Source organism: Rhipicephalus microplus, chromosome 2 (genome assembly GCF_043290135.1).
Source record: "Rhipicephalus microplus isolate Deutch F79 chromosome 2, USDA_Rmic, whole genome shotgun sequence".
Lineage (NCBI taxonomy): Eukaryota > Metazoa > Arthropoda > Arachnida > Ixodida > Ixodidae > Rhipicephalus > Rhipicephalus microplus.
The window spans coordinates 268982902-269007798 of NC_134701.1; the positions used below are offsets into that span (position 1 = coordinate 268982902).

The following is a 24897-nucleotide window of genomic DNA, read 5'->3' on the forward strand; positions in this document are numbered from 1 at the left end:
CGGGACTTAAACCTGATGTGCGTGTTGTTCTCCATTCGAGATACAGGAGTGAGGGTGTTGTGAAAGCAAAGGAGGGGAGTGGAAGGAGAGAGGATGAGGGGCGTTCTGTTATTGTGAACACGTGCGGCTGTTCATTACGCCTGCGATCGATCACTCGAGGCCCGTCGATTTCAAGATGCGTAGCAATGCCCACGTCGCTTTCAAAGCTTGCGCCACATGCTATCACTTTTTTCTTAGTCCAGTCTACGTACTGCACGTAAGCACTGTCGCGTAATGATTGCCGTTACGTGTCAATATACTGCGACAAGCCGCATTGGACTTGAACACTTGGAAATTTCTGTAAGAGCAGCAATAGGGGCTGGTTGGTTGCACATCTTTGCGGGCAATGAAGAGAATGTACTACTGCGGACTGTGTCCGTAGGGTATCTAGTGCATCCTAGCACAATAAAAACGTGGTTACCCAACAAAATTTCAGGAATATCGGCTGTGAGGCTAACATCATTATAGCAAAGCAGCAAAAACATATTACACAAGAAGGGACTTCATTTTCGAAAACACGCTTATTTCTGTTGAATGTGATTATGGTGTCTGTGAAAAGGAAATGATAGAGAGAATATGGTACTGAAAATAAAGTTGATTTAACCGTGAAGTGATTCAATCTATATAGCTCGCTAAAGCTAGAAGCCTTTATGCTCCACCACTATGTTTTCGTCTGCGCTGAGGCGAACAGCCATGCACGAGAAAGAACTCGATCTCGATAGCAAGAACTAAACACCATATTTAATCATTGTCTTTCAGGCAATCACACGGGTGGTAGCCACGTTGAACTTGGCCAGCCTTGACCCACGTCGTCCGAACGATAAATACCTGTCCGAGAAAAGAAAAACGGAAGGAAAAGAAAGACAGAAATATAAAATGCTTGTTTACGTAGAGACAAACATATGGAAGATTGTATTTGAAGTAGAACACTTCCCAGTGATATTTCGATCGCGACTTTTATCAAGTTTTATTTCTACGGTAACAGAAACTCTAAAATGAGATAGAAACAAACGTACCGTGAATGCGGCCAGGTACGGCATCCCAAGTTCTTGTGGCGTGGCGCAGCTTTGTCGGTAGTAAACGCAGTGCAGCGTGGCATCGGTATACAGAGCTTTGATGCCGACTAGTGCGACGATATGAAACTCCTAGGATGCACGGACGTCTCTATACGGGACAAAGACGGCTGGGCTCGGCCCATCTCAGCTGCTGCTTGGAGCCCCGGCGATGTCGTTCACCTCGACTACACGTGACTGCACGAACAAGCACAAAGCGAGGGGATTGGCGTTGCACTGGTTTCGTTCCCGCCCACAGAATCATTCCACTCATTCATTCATTCATTCATTCATTCATTCATTCACTCATTCGTTCATTGATTCTCCATTTACTAGTATGACATATCTTTATTGTACTAGTTTGCCCTGTGACAGCAAAAAAAGTTTCAAAAATAACTAAACTAGAACGTTGGAAGCCACTTGTGAAGACAGATGATTCATTCATTCATTCATTCATTCATTCATTCATAGTTTAAAAATCTGTACAGTGAAAAACTAAACTAAATGTTCAGTGGTGAAGCAGTCTATCACACATACATTCTATTTTACTCCTTTGATTGCTTTCCCTTGAAAACGTTTAGTGGATTCCATTCAATAAGGATTTGACTGAGACTAGGTGACATGACACCACCATTTCGCTGCGCTGTACTGAAACATGAGAACAAAACAATATGTGTTCTGTCCTCTCGTTTCCTCTTGATGTTTTAGTATAGCCCAACAAAAGAACGAGGTGAATAGTATGGGGGACAAAAAAATCACAGAATATCCACGGAGTGAATGATGATGAGTGGGGCGAAGCATCCGTCTGCCCGTCCGTGCTTCCGGCCGTCCTTTCGTTCTTGCTTTTGTCCGTCCGCGTGAGCATCCACGCGTCCGTTCATGCGTCCGTCCATGCGTCCGTCCATGCGTCCGTCCGTGTGTCCGTCTATGAGTCCGTTCATACGTCTGTCAGTCCGTTCGTGCATTCATCCGTCCGTACGTCCGCGCGTCCATCCATCTCTCCGTCCATCTTCTAGTCTGTCTCTCCGTCCCTCCATGTGTCCATGTAGTGAACACTCCAAGTATCGCCATCTCGCATCTCGCATCCGCTGTGGCACATACCAGCTCCGCGCGTCCATCCATCCGTCCGTCTGCCAGTCTGTTTGTCCGTCCGTTCATGCGTCCGTCCGCGCATCCATCTAGTGAACACTCCAAGTACCACCATCTCCAAACTCGCATCCCCTGTGGCACATACCCGCTCTAGAGCGAGTATGTGCCACCGGTGGCTACGTACGACAACAACGGAGGAAGGACAGACCCACACACTAAGGAGCTTCGCCCCTAAAACGTGGGTGCATGCTGTGACTGATATTTCGATTTCGCTTCATCACTTGCTCGCTAAGCGTTCATGCATGGCAAGGGCAACGTTCTACAGATTTCTAAACATCTAATTTGCCAATTGTTACGTCTTTTGAGTGCCTTTTGATTGAACTCGCACAAGACAAGCGAAGATCTGAAGCGTGTACAGATGGAAAGGATAGGTGCGATAAGCTTCTAATGCTTTGCTCGAAATGCGATCTTGGAAGAAGATCGAGCCACCAATTTCGTAATCGTGTTTACACATAGGCAGGAGAGGGGTACGCACGAGTAAAAGTGGGCTTTAGCTACTCAGAGGAGCTTGCAAACAAGGCAAGATAATTGAGGAACAACGGATTCGAGATCACTTGACGTCACACAGACCCCAGTGTCGTAAACCCGAGATACCGAATATACGCCGCCCGCGCTTTTCCTCGGATCGAAAAGTGAGGCCGTCGTCCCCCCGTGTGTATCTGCTTTACTTTCCTTTTCTACGTGAGTTATTGTGCCCATCAGCCGAGGCATACAATGGGCAGTGTTGTGCGTCTTCGCAAACATAAGCCAGTGCGAAGAGTTGAGCCATTCGATCGCCCCGTAGCGGCAGCTATAGCACACGTGAGTCTCTGAAAATTTCTCTGCCTGATGCCTGTAGTCTGTCTCGAGGAACACGATGCACGTTCTCGCCAAAGTGTTCATTGTTCTCAGCGGTGGTGTCAACGGACCCGACGTGTTTGCTATCTCTGCAGAGATAGCAAATAAGCTGTTAGGAGAGGTCCGCAGCAGTGGTTTTGGTACGCTGAATGCTGTCGATAATGTGGCACGTATCTGTTTTGTTCTGTTCAAACTTTCTTGCTGTGGAGAGGCTGAGATTTTTTATTACCGCGGATACCTTATTTTCATAACTTCTGCAGCGAGAAAAAGATGTTACCCAAAACCAAAGGTAAGCAATAAAAAAACACAGATAAGATGCTATAAGTCCACCGCGAAGCTACGGTAAGCAAATCAACCAGTTTGCAGCCAACTCTTCCACCTGCCCACACGATTAAGAGAGACTGCGTAATGAACTTCAGTAACACTTCTTTTGGCCCTAGTTGGTTCATAATTATATAGAGGTAATTTTACAGCGCAAACACAGACACTCTTTCTATGTGGTGAGTCTGCGATTGCACTGTAAAAGCACCTCCGAAAGGAAGCGCTCAGAAAACTGCGCCCAAGTGAAGTTCCAAATTGTGTACCTAAATTTAATTAGGCACATGGATCTCTAGCATCTTGTATCCACCCATATGCGACTCTGATCAAACATTTGTGATATTCTATTATTATTTGCCGCGCTCAAAGGGTTAGAGACTTCAGCAGTCATCTCAGCATATCGGCAAGAATTTTCTTAAAGCCAAACAGAATCGCTTACTCCTCCTGACCATCCTCCCTTCCTCCGGTGTAAGCGGCGCAGGTCACTTCCAGGAGCGGCCGCGTTTCGGGCACGGGGACAACCAATGCGCGGTCAGCTTCGTGGTTGGCCATGGTCCCTCGCGCACTTCTTGCGTCTGCAACGAACGTCCTGCTCTCCGTGTTCCCGTCTTCTGCCTTGCTTACGTCCTGTAAAAAAAGAAATGGCAAGGGCCCTTACTAAAAGCGTTGTCAAGTGTATGAGCACAGGTCCGTACTATATAAGCAGTCTTGACATGTAGCTGTTACAGTCTTCACATAGTGCCAGTATTTGCAGCATAGCTGCCGGTAATGGAGCTTGCACTCATACTCGTAAATGTTATTGCAGTACTAATGGTGTTTTTTACGTTACCGCAGTTAAATATCGCACATTATAAATGAATACATACTCATAATATGTGGGGTTTAACATCCCAAAACCACCATATGATTATGAGAGACGCCGTAGTGGAGGACTCCGGAAATTTTGACCACCTGGGGTTCTTTAACGTGCACCCAAATCTGAGCAGACGGGCCTACAACATTTTCGCCTGCATCGGAAATGCAGCCGCTGCAGCCGGGATTCGATCCCGCGACCTGCGGGTCACCTGAGCCACTAGACCATCGTGGCGGGGCATGATTATATACCCAAGAGTGTGATTACCCTTATCCAAACTAAAAAAAGTGCCGGCTGCGGTTTCATAATATGCAATGCAACGAAATATCATTTAGGGCCTCCACAAGTAGTAGTAGTAGTAGTAGTAGTAGTAGTAGTAGTAGTAGTAGTGGTAGTAGTAGTAGTAGCAGCAACAGCACTAGTAAAGTAGTAGTAGCAGCACCAGTAGTAGTAGTAGTAGCAACAGCACTAGTATACTATAGTAGTAGTAGTAGTAGTAGTAGTAGTAGTAGTAGTAGTAGTAGTAGTAGTAGTAGTAGAAGTAGTAGTAGTAGTTGTAGTAGTAGTAGTAGTATCATTATCATTATCAGTAGTAGTATCATTATCATTCTTACTTCTGCTAGAGTATAAGGTAGCGATTGAGGACCCTAATTATAGCGCGCTTCTCAAAAGATTCCCTAGGTACCGTACCTCCTCATGCAGAGTTTTAAGTCGGGACATTGGTTCTCACCAACACGCAGGAGTTCTCTTGAACGTCCGTGTCGTCGCCTGACGGCTGCAGTGACGTTTCAGCGGTGGAGATGTGAAGCCCGCTCGATAACTCCTCGGGACCGGCCGCGAATGCACTCGTAGCTTCCAGGAGGCCACGATGCGGGGACAGCTTGCTTCCCGTGCCAGCCGCTGTGTCTGCGTAAGCAGGAGGTTGCACGGCCAACGCGTGAGGACATTTCATTAATTACCCGTATCATGGACCGCCAGATTGCAGCTAACTGGGTTGGTTGGTTGGTTGGTCACGTCATTAAGACGGGAACAAAAAGTGGTAGACATGGGACGGTGGTAGAAGGACAGGACGCTGATGTCTGTCGTACTACCAGCAGCCCGTCATTCGATCTAGTACCGTCCTATGTCTAGCGCTATTTGTTACCGCCTTACCCGTACTTTGTTATTCTTTCAGAGAGAAGCCGGAAAGGTTACTTAATAGTATAGTGAACATGTTTGACTTGGAACTGCGACTGACGGGACTTGCACCAGGAAGCGTTCCCCTCTCAAGAGATGTGACTGTTTGCGAAATTGGTTACCTGCTCACAAGTTCACACAGGTAATACAGGTTAAGTGCGTTGATATTTTCTTCCTCTGACCTCGTCTAGTTTAAACTACACCACCAGTCCGTGATTACGAAGTGTGCACTGCGACAGAAGCGAGCAAGCCGCGTGCTCGTCAGTCGCTGTTTCGTAAACTGCATACTAATAATTGTTGAAGTTTAGCATGCTGATACCGCAATATGGTTATGAAAGACGCCACCGTAGATGGCTTCGGAGATTTCAACCACCCGAGTTTCCTTAACATGCACCTATATCTAACTACACGGACCTCAGAAATTTTTGCCTCCTTCGAAATTTTCTTGAAGTTCGGACTGCAAAGCTTACACAGTGCTTGTCTTAGTGAAAAGGTTTGGTCAATTCACTTGCGAAACCTATTTTTTATTGCCTTTTAAGTTGTTCTATGCGTATACTCATGAATAGAAGGTATGGGAGAAGAAGGCGTGTTTACTTTACTTGTTTAGACTTTTGTTACGGCATCACTTGCTTACGAAATTTATATATTATAAATTTTTCTTCTCAATCAACAAATAATCACCTCGGAGCATCACGTACTACTTCCTGTGATGTTGTCAGGAGTGACGACTGCGACGTGCATGAGAAGTTAAGTGGGAGGTGGTAGCCTCTCGAAGTTTTTGCCTGCACTTGTACCCTCCTTGCCTCCAAAGAACTCGCTTGTCGTGGATGTTCCCGTATTACCGAGATTCTGGCACCGTCTCTGGAGGCTCTACCGTACCAAGAGGTGTTTCTAGGGTCTTTCACACACACACAAAAAAACTTGAAAAGATCCGTAGTCATTTTGACGCAGCATGAGACGTGGAAACGCACAAGTAGGTGGCGACGAAAATGCCAGCAGCACGAGCGACGAAGCATGGACGACCTGATTGAAACTATTGATCAGTTTAAGTGAACGCTCCCCGCATACGAAATGTCACAAGGCGCAGTCGTCGCCGCGAACGTGCTACAAAAGACGAAACGAAAGGACGGTCCTGCGTATGGCCGGTAATACCACCCGCTTTGAGACCAGATCCGTAGCTGAGACGTGAAATCCAAGCTTTCGTAACATGCCGTCTGCGAAACGAAAAAAAAACCGTTGCTAACGCTAGTCGTACATAGAGATAGTCGATGAAGCAAGCGATAACCACGCTGCCTGAGCTCTCCAGCTAGATTGCCAATTTTTAAAGTTCGAGCTCGTTTTTCAGACGACGTCTGTAGAGAATATGCCTTGTCGAATTTCATGTGGTTTCACCGTTGCCAAGCCAACGCCCCCCTTTAACAATGAAAGTTCATCTCCGAGTTCACTTCGCCCTTATCATCTTTATATATATATATATATATATATATATATATATATATATATATATATATATATATTGTGTTCTCGCTATAAAGAAGAGGAACAAGACCGAAGAACACGGTGAAACAGAGTCTAGGGGAGTTTTATGTGTCTGCATGGCTGTAGCCGCGAATGTCTTTAGATGCGCAAGTACTTTAGAGTAGAAGCTCGGGCGTGGTTGTGAAACATCGAAAGGAACACAAAGCGAGTGTTTTGTTTCAACATCGAAATAGTTTGTAATGTTTTGCAAACACATTAAACTAGTGAAACAAAGGGCAAGCGCCCAGCTCTTCGTTTATGCAAGTCTGCAAGTAAGCGTTTCAGTGACTCTTAAAAAGAATATAAGTGCAAGAAATAACAAAAGATGCACCTAAAGCAAGAATGCTAAAGTCGAACTTCGAAGAACGTGTTACCGAAACTCAGTACTCTACTCCAAATTATGTAGTTTATCCGGGATATTTTCTCTACTATATATACTAAAATCATGTCAATTCGAATTATTAAGCAAGGGGACAACAGGATGAAGAAACCTGTCAATCCGAGCGCCTATGCGTACTCCTCTGAGTTCTCTTCACCGCCTTTAAAGTGCCCCTAAACCTCTTTGAGTAAAAAGACGAGATACTGGTTTCTTTGTCGCCTTCACTAGGCTCTTACTGGCACTGTCTCTTCTTCGTAAATTTCTTTTAACACGTGATAAATAATAATGAGAATCACCGCCAACCAAGCACTCCGTATGAACGATTAACCAGCGAAAGATGAAACGTGGGGCCCCGGTCCGGTGTTCAGCAGTTGGTTCAAGCCGACGTGGCGATGAAGCCTTTCACAATTATTGGTTACGTGTTCGTGCTTCTCAATGAGGCCATAGACACACGTTTGGCTTGGGTTTACCACAGCCTTTATTTCACATGACACACACTTTGTCTCCTCTGAGCGCAATGAGCAGTTAGATGCGTTTCGCATTGTGTTAATCACGGTGGTTGTTCTCGGACCACTGAAGGTCACAAGCACCGCAGATGAATCTAAAGTGCCGCCGGAGAAACTCCAGCCGAAAGTGGGCGTTTGCCACAGGCAAACGTGTTTTCGCAATCATCACGTTGGCGCTCCAAAACCACTTGTTCGGCGCAGGCAGTGCGCCTTGTCGGCTATAGGCAGAAAGAAATTAGTGCACTTTTCTCTTCTTCTAGAACCCCGCATTCATTGCTCGGCGCGGCGTTGTTTCAAGCGTTTGACATCGCGAGCTAACTCGGAGGCGTGGTTTCCAGGATGCGTCCAACACCACCGCTTGCATTCCCGTTCGCGGTTTATCACGGCTGAAAAGGCTGACAGCACTCGGCCTCCCGGGTCTGTTTTTTTTTTTTTTTGCCCGGGCTGCATTATTAGCCCCAGTGAATGTGAGCTCTCTCACGTTTCCACTGTTGTCCAGAGTTTTCCGTGGCATCCCCATGTGTAAGGCTTCAGAAAAAAACGCGCTCCTTTGTATTTAACGCGCTCCTTTGTACGCTAATAATGCGCTCCTTTGTATTTTCAGAGGCGTTATAGGGAACCTTTTTTATAGACTCAAGCATATATTTTAAGACATGAATGTGGCGCAACTCACTATAATCTACATATTTTTTTCAGTTTTAACAATTGATTCCGTTTCAATAACACTTTTTTACATGTGGAAACTCACCGCCATTGGGCACCGTTGAATGGGTCACCATGCTGGTCGAAGTCTGGCTGACATGCTTCGACTGTGGTTGCATGCGACCGGGCCAAGTAGCCACGCTGCTTATCTTCGAGCGTTCTCCGCGACTGCTGTAACCTGAGAGCACCGGGAGCTGCGGGAATTGACGTGCAGTGCCCAACATACGAACGAATTAGACACACAATGAATAAAGATACTGATATGGAGCAGCGCGGAGGCCAATTTTCAAAGGGCCGACAAGCCGACAATCAACAATCAACCTCTTTATATATATATATATATATATATATATATATATATATATATATATATATATATATATATATATATATATATATATATATATATATATATATATATATATATATATATATATATATATATATATATATATATATATATATATATATATATATATATATATACACGAGCCGCAACCCGTGCATGTAGTCAGGTCTCAGGTCTCTACGCTCTTGTAATCTGTCGAAGAATATCAGCACTGTTTAAAAATACTTCTAGAAGCACTGTCGGTGTAATTAGAAGGCTTGATTGTACTACGCAAGATTTTTCAACGATAAAGCGTTAGTGTTTGCAAACGTGACCATTAATGTACGGACAAAGAGTTCTCTAGAAATGAAGTGAGCATGTTAATGTTCAACTGTCTAGAAGAGATTGATTTTTCTGAATATGTATACACGTGAATCATGAAGTATCCTATGTATATCAATACTTTCTTTTCTTTTTGTGGAGGGTTATTATGTCTCATGTTACCTCTATGTATCCACTCCTGCATGTGCCCGATTAGGGCCGGCATTATGTACAAATAAATAATAAATAAATAAAATACACCATGTGCTGTGTCAGCGTCTCGAAAGGTCAGAGCAGTCTTGAGCTGCCACCACGTACGATTTGCGGTGTTCTCCGAGAAACAACGCGAACCCAAAAGCAGTAGGAGTTGTGAATAGGCACACCTAGGGCATATTTCGGCCGCCTTCCACGCGCGTTCTAATGCATCCTGTTCGCCGCAGATGGCGCCATTTTTCTCAAGTGCGGGAACAATACCGTGAGGCATTCGTTAAAACTTACAGCAGCGCGGTTCTTTTGTCCCATCGCCCTTCGCCCCACTGCGTATTCCTGGTATTGGGAAAGCACGCATAGTATGGCGTATATCTGTAAAAGGCAAAAATAAAAACAGCACCATATCGTCGAATAATTCAGCAACAATTTCACATTCGGTAGGTAACTCGCACACGTGAAGAAAGCAGCACTAATTCAAAATCCTAGCTAGTATTGCATTCATACGTCTAGTTTGCATTCACCAAAGGGAGGTGTTTGACACGACGACAAAGCTATCTTCACAGCTTTTTGAAAATAAAACTGTACAGCAGCGACGCCATCCCTTATCGGCTCGTATTAGCTTTTCAACAAGTCAACTCAGAGCGTGACCTTCATCCTGTGCGTGTGACACATCCCATACGTCAAGAAACGTTAAGAAGATTGTTCAATATGTTTTACTTAGCTTATTAGCTAGTATAGAACAAACTCTGACATTGAGTTGTGTGTATTTGTGCAATAACTACGATAATGAAGAAGGGATGTGACGTCACATGACAATTGCAACAACGATATATCCAGGCTTTAGGACTATTATGAGCCTGTTAGAAGTTAAGAGTTTAATCAGAACAGCACGCCTGTTGCGCCCTAATAGGCCTACGGAAAATTTGGCGTAAAGAAAAAAAAGCTCGAGAAAATATGCTGGACAGCACATTGTGGTTTCATTTCCAGCATCCTTTAGATATATTGCAGCGTAATGCGCGTCCAGTAATTTGCACTGGTCTCTTCTTCAGAAGTTGTTTTCAAAAATGTCTTTAAAATTGAGTCCCCAGAGATGCCTCGAACCGTAAACTTTGGTTCGAGTTCACTGAGTTGGCAAGCTTGTTATCATGTTTCCGCGTTTTTCTCTTACCGTGGTGGTGTGGTGCTGTTCCATAAATATTTGTTATAAACATATTTATCCTCCTCCTCTATAATGATTCTAACCCTGAGGATCGCGCATTCTATACAAAGCCTACCCAGCTTTTGAAACGTCGGGCAGACAGCAGACGCGGCATCATATTCTCATTCTACAGTGAGCCTTATGAAAAAATTTTGCACAAGAGCTACATGAAACTAAAAGAAATATTCACACGTTAGACATAAATCAAGGTGGAGTGAAAATCTGCTGACCCCCAGCATCATCTTCTTCATCGACTTGCATCGATCTTCAAAGTGCCGAGTTTGTATAGCTATGACAGCCTATTATAAAGCACAGCCTATGCAGTTATTTTCTAATTTTTCTGTTTGCTTACCTCTCTTATCATCGGCGTACTTTTTATGTGAGCAAAATAATGAATGTCAGGTTAGCTTTAGCGTTCAAATCGGCGATTTAATTTCTCATCCCGCACCTGAAATTAATTAACTTTGGCGATCAGGCATGTTGTTCTATGAATACAGATGCGCCAAGCTATAATTAGATTGGGTCACGTCACTGAGCCAAATTTTAATTAACTTCAGCATCTCGTACCCGTTTGGCTGCTGAAATATTATTCTCCGCGATGGAACAGTGTAGTTCGCTCAATCGAGATATCCCTCCATGGCTCAGTATTGAATAGACGTACATCAACTTCACCCGTGCTTCGCAATTTTTTAATTGGTTTCATGGCCAGAAAATTATCGCCGAAAGGTTTTAGGGTTTTCTTATTTGAGTTCTCTTATAAATGCTATCGGTCGCTGTAGTAATTAGCTGTTCGTCGTTATTGCGCTGAAAACGTTCTACGCCAGCAATTTAGGTGGTTATCTTGGCATAAGCCCAAAAAGAAAACACATATTCACACCCTAACCACCTTTTCATCAGTCACGCTTTTAATCAAAATTCACATTTTATGCAAATGTGAGTACTAGTGGTGATAGCGAAAAAAAAATGGTTTTAAAACTACGAACAGTGTGAAAATATATCGATAATAAAATGGCGGTGACTGGAACGAAAGCGAAGAGAGGTAATAGAACTTTTTGGCGTATTTTGAACAAGACAACAGTGAAGATGCAAAACCTTCCAGTCAGCACAAGACGCATGAGAGAGTTCTGTCGAAAACGGCGTTGTTATATAACTCGACACGTTTCCGTGCATGTATAAAAACGCAAGTTTCATTTTGCTACGCTTCACAGCTTTGAAAATTAACCAACAAACATAAATCAAGAAAAAGAGCGTATATTCGACATATTACAATAGCCGATTCCCGCCATAACGCTATCCTGGATTTCACTACTGAAAACGGGGAATTTCTTCAAAAACTCGTGGACTTGAAGCATGGTGTGGACAATTCGTGCATATCTGTACCAATCTAGTGAATAAAGGATACGGGTAAACACAGTTCTGAGCTATTTTCCAGAATTCGAAAACCTTTTTATTTTATTTTTTATTTCTTGAATACATTTGAGTTATCCTCAGAAATCAAATGCTCAACGCTTTATGGAGTATAAGTGAATTAAAATGAAGGATCTTGTATAGCACGTCGTAGAAATCTCACTAATATAGCGCTGGGATTATATATCATTTCTCCACTCCTAACACCTTCGCTTACTGTTTTTTCCCGAACTCAAGCTCATAAAAAGTTTGTAAACCAAGTAAGTAAAAACACAACAATTAGAAGAAAGCTGCACACAATTTTGTACGGATAGACCATAAAGTATTCCGATGCCGGAAATTTTGTTATCGGGAAAAGCCGGTTCTTCTTCAAAAAGAGGTTAGAAAAAAGTTCACAGAAACACTACGAAGACACTATGAAGATCTATAAGTCAAATCTAAAAATCACCTCGGGAACTATCGGCGTGGTGTTCTGATGCAACGGACCCGCTGTATGAGGTATGTTTTCACACAGGAAAAATCTAACTTTTTTTTGAAATACATTACGGGCAACTTGAGATAATCGTTGGGAATTTTACAGCAGATCGCGTAACTGATAAATAAAGAAATAGCGCTTGAAGATATTAGCATAGGCAGATGCAGCAATTTCTTTCAAATGCAGATGGGGGAGGGGACGTTCTTGAATGAATTAAGAGAAGTGGGGAGGGTGGGGTGGAAGCACGCTAATGTGGTCGAGTGTTTTGCCGTGGCAGAACGAAAATGGGCAAGGGACAGGATGTGGGATGACACGTGTCCAATGGGCTATCACCAAGCTACACCATTGTGGGCGATTGCATATGACCGTTTCTCAAGGTGCAACATGGCGAGGACACAACTAAGAGAGACAGAGATAAAGAGAGATAAACAAAAGAAATGGAGGTTAACCAAGAACGTGCTAGGTCGGCTACCTTATACTTGGAAAAAAGCACAGTGGGAATAGTAAATGGAGAGCACAGGGGCAGGAGAAATAACGTATGAGCAGTCTGTGTGAACAAAAGAAACACGACATGGGTGTTCGGGACTCTTCCCTGAAATATGTCCTAAGGGTGGCCGGTGCCAGGGAGTGAAGCTTTGGACACAGTGCCCCACTCGCTGTCTCAGTAACTTTTCCCCTTGCATGTACGCTTCTTTCCCCTTGCTATTCAACATTCCAACATTATTTTCTTTACATTTGATTCTTTTGTTCCATCTTTCTTTCTTTTTTTTTGTCTTTATAAGAGCTGCATTAGCGCTCGGATGATATGTTTGATCTGTGAGCTCAGAAACCTTTTTTTTTGCTTTTTTTGCGCACGATACGGAAAGCAATTTCCCACTGGCCTTCTCATGATTAAAAGAGTAAAAACAAATCAGTCCTTACATTGATGGAACACAGCGTGTAGTCGACGACGTACATGGCAATCACGAACGGATTAACACGCTGAAACAAATAAGAAACGGGTGATTAGCGAAAACTTGAACGAAGCCACCAGCCCTATAACTGTGTACCGCGGAGGCGTTATGCAGGCGTCAGGGTAAACTTTAATCAGTTTTCGTTATCAGATGAGCTCGTTCTTTGTAATTAGGGCTATGATGACGCTCAGAGATTTAAAAACTAAAAAAAAATTGAAGAAAGGTTAATTAAATGTACTCTCCTTGCTCTTAACAACCACTAGGTAATTGTATGTAAATCAGAATACACAATGAAAAAAAAAACATTGACATGAAAAGAAAAGGTTATGAAAATAGACAATGCCTTGTCTTAGTAGCAAGTATTCTCAATATACACAGTAGTGTAAGACACCAGATTGATTTCTGCTGCGTACGTTCCGAAAAAAATCGCAGTCCTTTAAAATACCCCCAAAAAACTCACATGGTCCAGTATGCGTTCGCCCAAGACGATTAGAAAGCGAAAGCCATCATTATTGTATAGTTATAAGCATCTTCTTCAAAACTTGAGAGCTCAAGTAGCTGCCCACTTAATTGATATTTCATGTGTTTATAATGATGATTTATAGCTAGGCATTTCGTAAAGGTCAGGCACTTTTAAGCCACCCACTAGTTATGCAATTCACAAGGTGTGACACTTAGTGCAATTCTGCGTTTCTTCTGCGCATTATTACGTCCGGTAACATGAACACTTTCACGGGGTGGGAACTGCACTGGGTCTTTTTCCTAAGCGATTTCAAACACTGGCGTCGCTCTGCGCTAGATTGCTTCACTGCCCACAGAATACCTGAGTTCGATTCCAGCTCAAAGCCTAATTTTTAATAAACTCAACGCGATCTCGTGGGTTTGTTGAAGCGCACGCCACGTTTTTCAAGGAAGCATTATGAAGGGGCATTTTAGACTGTTTAACTTCTACCAACTTATCCCAAAGAGAGAGTTTTAATCAGTTTAAAATTCAGTGCATGCGCATTTCGGATTATCTTAAAATGCGGCTACCGTTGACGAAAATTGAACCCGCTATCTCATTCTGGGAAATGGGACACTGTACTCCCTCGGTTTTTTCAGCCATTCATGCTTAAAACTAACAGTTGTTTCGTGTACGAATACAGCCGAGTAGCGAACCTTCATAAAAATGGGACGCAAACGACATCATGAAGGCAGGAGGGTGGCGAGTGGGTGGGGAGAGCGTTTGCTGCGTTCGGTAGCGGGAACAAGTGTGCGAGTGACTGTGAGGAACGCGCTATAGCGCAGCGCGAGCCAGCTCAGCCAACGGACCAACTACAAGACAAAGCGACGGTTTCGCACGTAGGCCGGTTGGAGTCGGGAGGGGGCACAGACGAAGGGAAAAATGCACGCGCTCCGGGCCGCAAGGGCGCACCTGTTGTTTTGCTCGCCCCGCTTGTCTAACGTCGGCGCAGGGCTTCGATATTCGAAAAATAAAAAATCAAATCAAGTTTTATTATTTCATAAGATGCACAAAAAAGAATATACAGAAGGAGGTCCCATAGTATACACTAAAATGGGACCTCCTACGAAATGTAAACACATGTATTTGGTTAGCAACAACAGTGCGAAACTAAGAGAATACAAGGTTTAAAAAATGAATTAGAGATACATATAAATGACAATGCTCTCATCAAATAAATGCAGTCGGAAATATAAATTGTAAAATTTGTTGATATACTTCTGTATAAATAGCTGATAGATGAATATTGATAGATCATTTCAATGTCTTTTTTTTTTATTTTGCGCCAGCGCTGCATCTATGTTGCAAGGAGCTTTGACGGCGACAGTGGAGTGTGAGCCTAAGGAGATGCGACCTTTGCAAACACAACTGTTTACTACAACAATCACAATGGATGCTTACCAGGTCAGTGACGAAGTACAGCGACAGTGCTACGTCAAGAAGCGTTGTCATAGAGACAACGGTAAGCCATGGAATCAGCAAAAGACGGTTGTCCTGAAATGGCGCGAAGAACAGTTGACTGCATGACATGTTCGCAAACAACCAAATAAGTATGCACCTTTTCGACTCATATGAAAAAAAAAACTGAATTTATTCATGACCGAGTGAGTATTTCCGGTAATTTGTGTAGCCTAATCCGATTATTTAATGTGCAACAGTAATCTTAGCCATTGAATATTTAGTCTTATTTAAGAACTTCATAGATCGTACGCAAGTTTTGCTCATAGCAGGACGTTGTGATGTCGTAACTCGAAAAATATTTACTGACGCGAAGTAATCCCTAAACGTTATTTGTACTGTGTTCGTAGTGGTTTAATACTATCAAGTGCGAACACGTAATCTGTTTTTTAGAAGGAAGATAGCTGTAACTTAAATTCGCTATTTTATTTGTCGTATGAACTGCAAGACATGCTTTCTTCCTTTACATGGCATCGTATACTTTTCTCGCTAAAAAAGGGCAAGATAACGAGTGCTTTTGACTCGAAATAGTAACAGTCACAATTAATTGTAGATAATACGAGTTACGAAAAACCCACGGCCTCGACACAATTCTATATAGAAAGATGCATAGGCACATCAAGTCCCGTTTTAATGCAACACTTATGCTTCCACAAAGTGCTTGTAAAAAAAGGAGGGGCTTAGGGGGTAGCATGCATCATTTATTTCGACTGCCCCAGCCGCGGCGACTGCACTCTCTTTTTGCTCGGCTGAATGTGCAAGCGGCCTGCTCTTATAACCTTGTACGTAACATACAGTCGTTGCGAAATATGTGCGAGCAGAGACGACTTGTTATTAAGCGCTCAGCATCTTCGTGGACCCGACCATTGCGAAAAAGGCGAAAAGGTGGCGCTGCGCTGAATGTTAGCCCACCCTAATGTAGAATCCTGCGCACGCCTACGGATACGTTTGGATGACAGGTAGCACAAACCACTCTCTAGCATCTGCTTTCGGCTGTTAGTGTTCCCCCTCCGTATGTCGACAGGCATGCTTTAACTTCGTTAGGCAACGTTAATAGTGGTGTGTTTATTATTATTACTCAGATACCCTAAAGGTCCAGACGGCATTACATAGGTGGGGGCAATGAACGGTGCAAATAATAGATAAAATAAACGCTAAATATAATAAGAATAGAGAATCTAAAGAATAACTAAAAACAAAAACGTTTTGCAGCATTATACAAGGGCTGAAAAATTGACTGAATTAAAAAAAATTCACACCATCTTCTCAAAGGAAACTGTGATGGAATGCTATGCAGCGAGCAGTGAAGAGGATGAAGAGAGAAAGAGGTGACACGTATACAGGCAAGTTTTAACGGGAACGATAGACGAGCGTCATGTTCATTGCGCGTGAACTGACGAGTCTGCGGTGTAGCAAGCGGTGGTAGCGGCAGGTGTTGCGGGCTAATGGACGAGGTGGCAGCTGTGGGCTGTGCAGCGAAAGCGCAGCAAGCGAGGGAGAGAGTGAACTCAGCGGTCGCTTTGAGGGTAACGTGACGTCAACGCACAGTTGTGGCGTCGTCTATTTGGCACCGCTCCAACACCTGAGGCGAGGGGAACGCGTTGCGGCGCGTTCATACAAACGCACGTACGTACAGCGTTTCACACTTGAGTTAGAGAGCTGCTTCACATCTCAAAAAGAAGCCAGCGAAACTGTTCATTGACTTACCAGAAATAATCCTAAAAGTAGAACCACGGAGAAAATGACGCAGAGGCCCGAAAAAATGAGGAGCAGCAGAACCAACGTAAAGCCGACTGAAAAGAACACGACAACTTGTGAAATGAGGTGAATGAAAAACAGCACTCACGCAAGAGAGACAATTAATGAGACAAATACATGTTTATCTTGAGAAGTAAATGGTCAGCTCAAGAAGCGCACATATGCACAAGCATAACCTCAACTAAACAAACGTAAACGATGATCAACTCTGTCAACATCTTCAAGAACGTTTACGATGTGTCTGGACATTATTTTAATAGCGTGAACATTTGTGCTTTATAAACTTTCGCGTTGAGTGGCCACTTCTTTGTACTGAATAACTGGTACTGACCGCGTGAGTGTGCTACTGTACGCCTTTGAATAGTTTTGTTTTTTTTTGTTCTGTGCATTGTGAGAGTTATATTATTGTGTGACAAAAAAGGCAAAGCCGGGGCGATGAATTGGCACCAATCTCTCCTTATATAGGTTTATTTTTTTAATAAGAGAGAGAATGCTGCAAGCTCAGCCTGTTCTAGATTTTAATCATGCGTGGACACGCAAATACATAAAGTCAATCTCAGTGCTGGTTTTGTCGTTCTTAAATTTTTATGGGGTAAATGATGTTATTTTTAGTGTAAATGAGTGCTTGCATTGTTACCTCTTTTATAGATCTCTTTGTTGTTCTTGTTTTATTTTTTCTCTGTGTCCTTTGTATGTATGCTTCAATGAGAACAATCCGCCAAATAACACATTTCGTTGAAAATGCTTTAGTCAAACAGAAACGGGTAGTCGCCCTTGTGTAGGAGGAAAATTACCAGGATCGAGTATTCTCTCCCCTTTCTCATCATTTGACACATTGCTAACCACAACGTGAATATACTCAGAAATTGAACGCACGTAAGTTGAGCGTGAGTGTGCGCGCAGGAAGGTTTTTTACAGTCGAGGCACATATATCGCGACCTGGTAGAACAAGTATCCAGTGTTTCCCTGGTGCCCATGAATATTTCATAAACACGCTCCTCTTTTCTGACAAATATTGATTCGACAAACTTTCGAATCCCATCGCGCCCGCTCCTCATCCTGTTTACGATGCAAATATTGAACTGCCTTGGGGGCTTGAGGCTAGTTTTGTGGCTTTAGGGTTTATTCTTTGACCGTACATGCTCTTCTATAAGTGAACAACAAGTGTGCGAACACCGTAATAAAATGCGGTCTCGCTCTAGTGGTGCCAGGTGCGTGCCTATGAACCCCTGGCCGTAAAACTAGATGTATACATATTAGGGCAAAGGCAAAATATTTTCGTAGCTCACGCCCAGTTAAAAGCAAGCAAGAAAGCATGCTACAAAGAGGCAAACAACGTTGAAACTTACCAGGAGTATGAAGCACGGAGTTTGCGTGGAATATTCCGGTGACCACTAGCATCGTGTAGAAAATCTGTAAGACAGTAAAGGAAGCATCAACTCAAACGTTGCGCTTCTTCGTGCCGGTGTTATGTCCCGCTAAATGTGTGTGCTCGGGCTGTAAAATAGTTCTTTCTTTAATGAAAACTTGCGAAAAGCCATAACCACATCCGTCATGTATACTGCATTAAAACAGGGTTAAAATGAATAGTATAAAAGCATACTTAACTTTTGTAACCATTATACAATAACGGAAAGTCACCAGTTGCTAACAAAAATAATAATAAACACAGATTAAAATAAACGCTTCACGCAATGTGATGCTTTGTCTGTCCTGGCAATTAATTGCTTGCATATTGGTTCTTGAGTTTTCAATTCTGCAGATCGCACTCTTCATCGAGTATATTTTGCAATATGTAATCGGCTGCTTAAACAGTCGAAAAAAATGACATAAAATAAAAACTGCTCGTCTAGCGATCATAACCGAAATCACTAAGCTTCTTGTGTTCATATATAGGAAATGCCCATCACTGCAGAACGCTGAACAAGCCGAGTTTTAACAAAAACGTGTATCTGTGAACCACTGCACATATGTTTTCGTGCACTCTTGTGAGCATTAATTCATTTGTTTTTAGCAAGAGCATAGTGAGTACCACCAATGAATGTATAATATTTTCCTCGAAGCAATAACTACTGGCATCATTAAGAAATATTTTTTCAGAGAGGAACGCAAATCTTCAAACCTTTGGAATAATGAACGAACTGTAAGTTGGATGACGTGGATTAATGCTTTGCGTGGCCAAACTACGAAAGGTAGATATAACCAATTCATTCAATAGCCTAATACTACTGGTACAACATTCATAAATGCTAATTACGTAGCAATAGAAACAAAACAGCTAACTAACAACGAGTAGATAGTAAAGGGTAGTTATCTCGGAACACGACGCCAAGTTACGTTTTGATTAATATAATAAAATTATTGAAATCATAAGGACAAGTCACGTAGAAGCGACGAAAGGTTTATTCAAAGGTCGATAACAAAGCACAAATAATGCGAAAGCGCGTTAGAAACACTCAATTTTTTTTCATTACGGCAACCTCTGAAGCTCTCTTTGATGTCGTACAGCGCGTTTCCAAGATTAGATTTAATTGTCACTACACCGCGTTATTGGAGTAGAGAACGCTCCTCTCAAGCCATCCTACATCCTTAAGTCTCAGATTCTGTTTGTCGCTTCGCTTCCCAGCAAAGGTCATTGTCAACGCATACTTTGAAACAACAAGAATTTGAGTCTTCTCTGATGCCACGCCCAGAACATTCGCTCCTAGCGCAGAAATTAGAGCCGATGAACCCCGTCGCCTTGAGTTCTCGTGCGTTTCGCAACATCTGTTTCGTTAATTAGCTACTGCAAACACACAGCTGCGATGCCTGCCAATCAGGATATCTTGAATGTCTCTCCTAAATTACAAACCAAATAAATCCAGCCTAGTTCTAAACTTTAAATGGAGATGTCTAAGACTTGTTGCAGCTCTCTATTAGAACAAGGCATGGTGAAAATAAGTGGTGGTTATTTCACACACACCACTATCTTTTTTTCACCATATCTCATCTTTATAACTGATCACGATATTTGCTCTCTCGTTGACTGCTTGCACAAAGCACAGCTAAATTAGGAAATTCGAGGAGGTGTGCAAAGATAAGACGAGAACGTCGTCAAATTTCTTCGTTAAACATGAATCATGAGAACCAACCCAACACTGAAGAAATATGCATCTCCTAGTGCAACAACCAAAAAATTAGATGGTACAAATATATTACATCGTATCGACGCAAGTCCTCGATCACTTAGAAGAAAAAAGAAAACCGAACGAGTCATACGAGAAGATGAATGGCTTATATACGAAAAGAACAAGATAACACCGTATTGTTCACTTCAGAAGTCGTTGATTTCAGAACATGCAGTGAATAATCTCAAATTGGAGTGCGTTTGACAGAGTTCACAAGACAATCCAGCAAAATTAAGTACGCTTTACATATTTCTCAACAATAGTTTTTTTAATGAAGAGCTCTTTTGTTCTCCTGGTGCGTGGAAACACAAGCGTTATTCAAAAGACTTTTGTAAAATGTAGCCGTCTTTTAATCCTTAAACCTTCCCATAACGTAGCCTTTGAACCCTTTACAACATGCTGGTGCTTTAAAATTTTCCTAGTTTCCTAGAAGATGAAATTTCTTTGTACTAAAAGAAAGTTCAACTCCTATTACGGGATCCGAAGTCGATGAACTCGAAGCACTATAGAATCACTTTTTACAGCCGATGTTTAGCAGCAGCGTCACATCTGTTGACGAATCTCTCCGCTACGGGTGTTAATTGTTAAGGCATTTATTAGAATACAACTTAGAAGTGCATACGTGATCTTATACTACTATAATATTTGTAATACATAAGCAACAAGTTCTCCTTTCATGAAATGTAAAGCACGTGTACTATACACTGAAACCAAATTTATTATTATTATTATTATTATTATTATTATTATTATTATTATTATTATTATTATTATTATTATTATTATTATTATTATTATTATTATTATTATTATTATTATTATTATTATTATTATTATCATCATTTTGTATGCATACCCAGAGGAAAAGGGTAAAGACCAGGCTGACAATCGCCACCTTTAGGGGGCACACGCTTGCCTACTCTTTCGTAACAGAGGAATAAACAGGGAAAAAGGAAATAAGAGAAGAGAACAAATAGAAAAAATTGGTAACTGAAAAATGACGAAGACTTCGAATAAACTAAAGAAAAGCAATAAAGAAAAAATTAACGACCATCGCCGGTTGGCCAAATTAGCTTTTTTCATGAAGCTCAGCGAAGCACGATGGGCCTGGTCGCGTCGAGAGGCACACCGTCTCATAAAGAGGTAATCGTCAATGGTCGCGAACTTAAATCCGCGGAATCTAATTTTATTTTTACAGCAGTACCTGATATGTAACGAATGGGGAACACTAATGTAAGACGCTACAGTGTTTCTCCGGAGCCACAACCGGTGCACAATGGAACGTCCACACGTTGCTGAAGGTATAAGGGCAGAGAGGTACTGGGATCGATACCTAGCACCTCTACCAGTGTCACGACGTCAAAACAGAGATCTTGCCGCAGAGATTGAGACACCAGAAGCAAGTCGGCCTTTTTAATAGAACGAGCAAACGAGTTCTTCTTTTCGTTCATTTTATAGTCGTTCATGGTCCGTGCACAACTGCCTTCGTCCTTCTTGAGCAAGCAGGTGACATAAGCGATGGCACACCATCACATGGCGAACTCTAAGCTTATATAAGAGTGTTCTGGAACGACGAGGAAAGTCATGACCTCGAACACGCGGAAAGAACGATCCAGCAATAATATTCAAGCTACCGCAACTTCTGCACCCCCGCCCCCTCCGCTGTCGAAGAACGGACGTACTCGTACCATACCGTAAAACGGAAGCCAACCCGTCTGTCATGGCCTTTTCTTTCGCACACTCTGAACTCTCTCGATAAACGACGCCACGTCAACAACCGCATCCAACACTTGTTGGCTCTGTAATCTCGGTGCCGTACTACAACACATAAGCCACCGCTTGCCGGCAAGCGGTCGTTAGCAAATCGCATTAGTATTTGTCGCGCGCGGCGGCTTGCTCAGATGACACACTCCCAAGGGCAGCAGAAGGAAATCCGAGAGGCGTTATCTATTGCTGCTGTGCTCATCGGTGTGAGGCATTTCTCTACGTAACTGGTTGTTCCCGGCCAGCTTGGTGGATCCCGTTGCCACAGCAACGTGCGAGGCCACCAGCATCCCATCGCAACCAAAAGTGTGGCTTGTTTTTCGTTTGTTTGTTTCTTTTAGGTATATTTGGGACGGGCCACACAAACAACCTCGTGGCACGCGCCCTCGTTGATGCGAAAGCAACTTCGGTTGCTTTCTCGTCACACTGCTAAACTTCGCCTCAGCTCCGCCTGCCTAAATACATGCAGTGCAGTGAAAGCTACCCGACATAGGTCATCTTGTTGTTGCATTGGTTACGTTCGCAACGCCACTCCTCAACATTTTGTAAACATAGCAATGGTCAGTTATTATCACTCCAAGTAAAACATATCCTAGCATGCAAAGGGCCTTGTTTGTGGAATAGAATGTTAGACTAGTTGACGAGTTACAAACCCTAAAGAGTAAAGTATCAAAGGTGACGAACACGTGAAAGGTATACGCAGACAAAGAACATTACCAGCCCGTTGTCTACTTCCCCTTTCAGTGGTCTTCGTTTCATCGCGCTGTACTTTTAACTGTTCTTGTACGCGTGCTATCTGTATTCAGCTTCCACGTATCGCCTTCCATAACACAAGGCTGCACAGATCTGCTCGTGGTATTTAGATAGCTTCCACCTTTGTTCTAAGTTAGCGGCCGATCCGTGGTCATATAGATAGAACATCGTGACAGCGCTCTCGCTTTCGAAGGTCCCATGGGAGTGACGTGGGCTGTAGGAGGGACGCGGGAGTGATAAGCGTTAACACAGCCCTGCCCGCGCGTATTTGGAGCTCGCTTTCAGAAGCTGCTACCTCTGTCTGTTTGAATTATGAGTCTACCGTGATGCGTGGAAACGTTACTAGTGTTCAAAAAAACTGTCACACATTGCACCGTGGACCCTTTATCCAACGCATTGCGGCTGCTACTTGTTATCACTTACTGGTTGTGCGTTAGAATATAAACGCTTTATGCGCGTGTGGTATACTGGAAAAGCAGGTGAAATGGCGGCCCGTGGGTCCAAATGTTGGGCGTGACAGTGCTGTCACCCGCATTTATAGCTCAAGAAGCATTACAGGGCAGAGAACGATGCTTATTTGATCGTTTCTACCTGCCCCTCTCAACAATAAGCTCAGCTTTTTTGCAATAACAGTGTTATAAAAAAGGTGCACCCTTTAAAGAGGAGGTGAAATTTTTGTTTTAAGTATGAACAGGATAATTTTGATTATTTCGTCATTACATTAGCAAATAGACGGATATTTAGAGAATATTAATGCGATAGCGTTAAAGATTTTGTTTCGCCGGTATTCTGGTGTCGGCATCACCATCGACGGTTGTCAGCAAAACTATGAAATGAATGAAAATCAAAAAATAAATATGTGTTTTATCTTTCTGATACAAGAATCGAGTTAACACGTGCAAGTGTAACATCGTGTCAGTTGTTTCATTTTATCAATTTCGTTGTTTTGCTGACAACCAACGATGGTGAAGCCGCCCCCAGAATTTCTACGAAACAAGCTCTTCAACGTTGTCACGTTCAAACTCACTAAATATACGTGTAGTTTATAATGTAGTAAATAAATATTCAAAGTGATTCTGATATCTTCTGTTTATATATTAAAATACATCTTGTGTTTTGCAGGATTTTGTTCCGGCATTATTTATCTTAAACAAGGCCTGTAAAGGGTGCTTCACGCATAGCCAGTACGTACTTGGCAGGTGCCAACTTGCACAAATCAGTTGAAGGAGAGGGTTTTTTTTTTATTCCGACGCATTTCTTTAGAAACTGCAGGTACTTTCAGCATCTATCTATCTATCTATCTATCTATCTATCTATCTATCTATCTATCTATCTATCTATCTATCTATCTATCTATCTATCTATCTATCTGTCTATCTATCTATCTATCTATCTATCTATCTATCTATCTATCTATCTATCTATCTATCTATCTATCTGTTCTTGCACTCACCCTTATCAGGAAACAAGCATTGCTTAATTCCTGACAAGTGATGCATCAGCGAGTGGTCATCCAAAGCGTTCTAAATCAGTTCAAACGTATTTTGTGAAATTTTCCTTTGTTTTTTGTGCGAATATAAAATTTGCCTTAGCTTTTTCATTGCCATCTTTACTGCTTTGTTCGCTGCTATATAGCTTCAAACAATTTACCTTTTTTTACAGATAGTACGCATGTGCTTAAGAAAGGTCTATGTGCCTCTTTAGAGACAAGTTGAATGGCGATATAGTTGAAGCTACTAAATTTGATCACGACGGTACGAACACTCGGTTGTCTATGAATGTGAAAACAGCAGATTTATAAAGTTTATGGCGTTGACCTTTAGAGGGACGTACTCAAATAATAATGCGAGCAGTGCGTGAAACGCCCAGGCATAACTAAATATGTGCGCCGATGCTGGTCCTCTTTCGTAACATCTAGGCTCTATCATTTTATTTGCATAAGCGAAAGCTTAACTCTCACAAGTTACTAACGAGAGGTAGGATGCGGAGATATCCATTTGCAGAGTGACCGAGAGAAATCCCCCGTGACTTATCCCCTTCGCGAGAATCAGCACTCGCGTTCTCGAACGCACGC

General features: G+C 42.6%; 1 protein-coding gene across 1 annotated transcript in view; it reads right to left on the reverse strand.

The window, feature by feature from the left end:
• Positions 1 to 1151: 1151 nt before the first annotated feature.
• The window catches only part of LOC119169234 (uncharacterized), a 37372-nt gene continuing 13626 nt past the window's right edge, over positions 1152 to 24897 (reverse strand). Inside the window, exons 2-10 of the mRNA XM_075881359.1 lie at positions 18489 to 18552; positions 17089 to 17174; positions 15325 to 15417; positions 13390 to 13449; positions 9677 to 9760; positions 8576 to 8723; positions 4979 to 5154; positions 3835 to 4022; positions 1152 to 1289 (exon numbers count right to left, since the gene is read on the reverse strand). Coding sequence (XP_075737474.1) covers positions 1280 to 1289; positions 3835 to 4022; positions 4979 to 5154; positions 8576 to 8723; positions 9677 to 9760; positions 13390 to 13449; positions 15325 to 15417; positions 17089 to 17174; positions 18489 to 18552 — 909 coding nt within the window. The 3' untranslated portion in view covers positions 1152 to 1279. The remainder of the gene's footprint in view (positions 1290 to 3834; positions 4023 to 4978; positions 5155 to 8575; positions 8724 to 9676; positions 9761 to 13389; positions 13450 to 15324; positions 15418 to 17088; positions 17175 to 18488; positions 18553 to 24897) is intronic.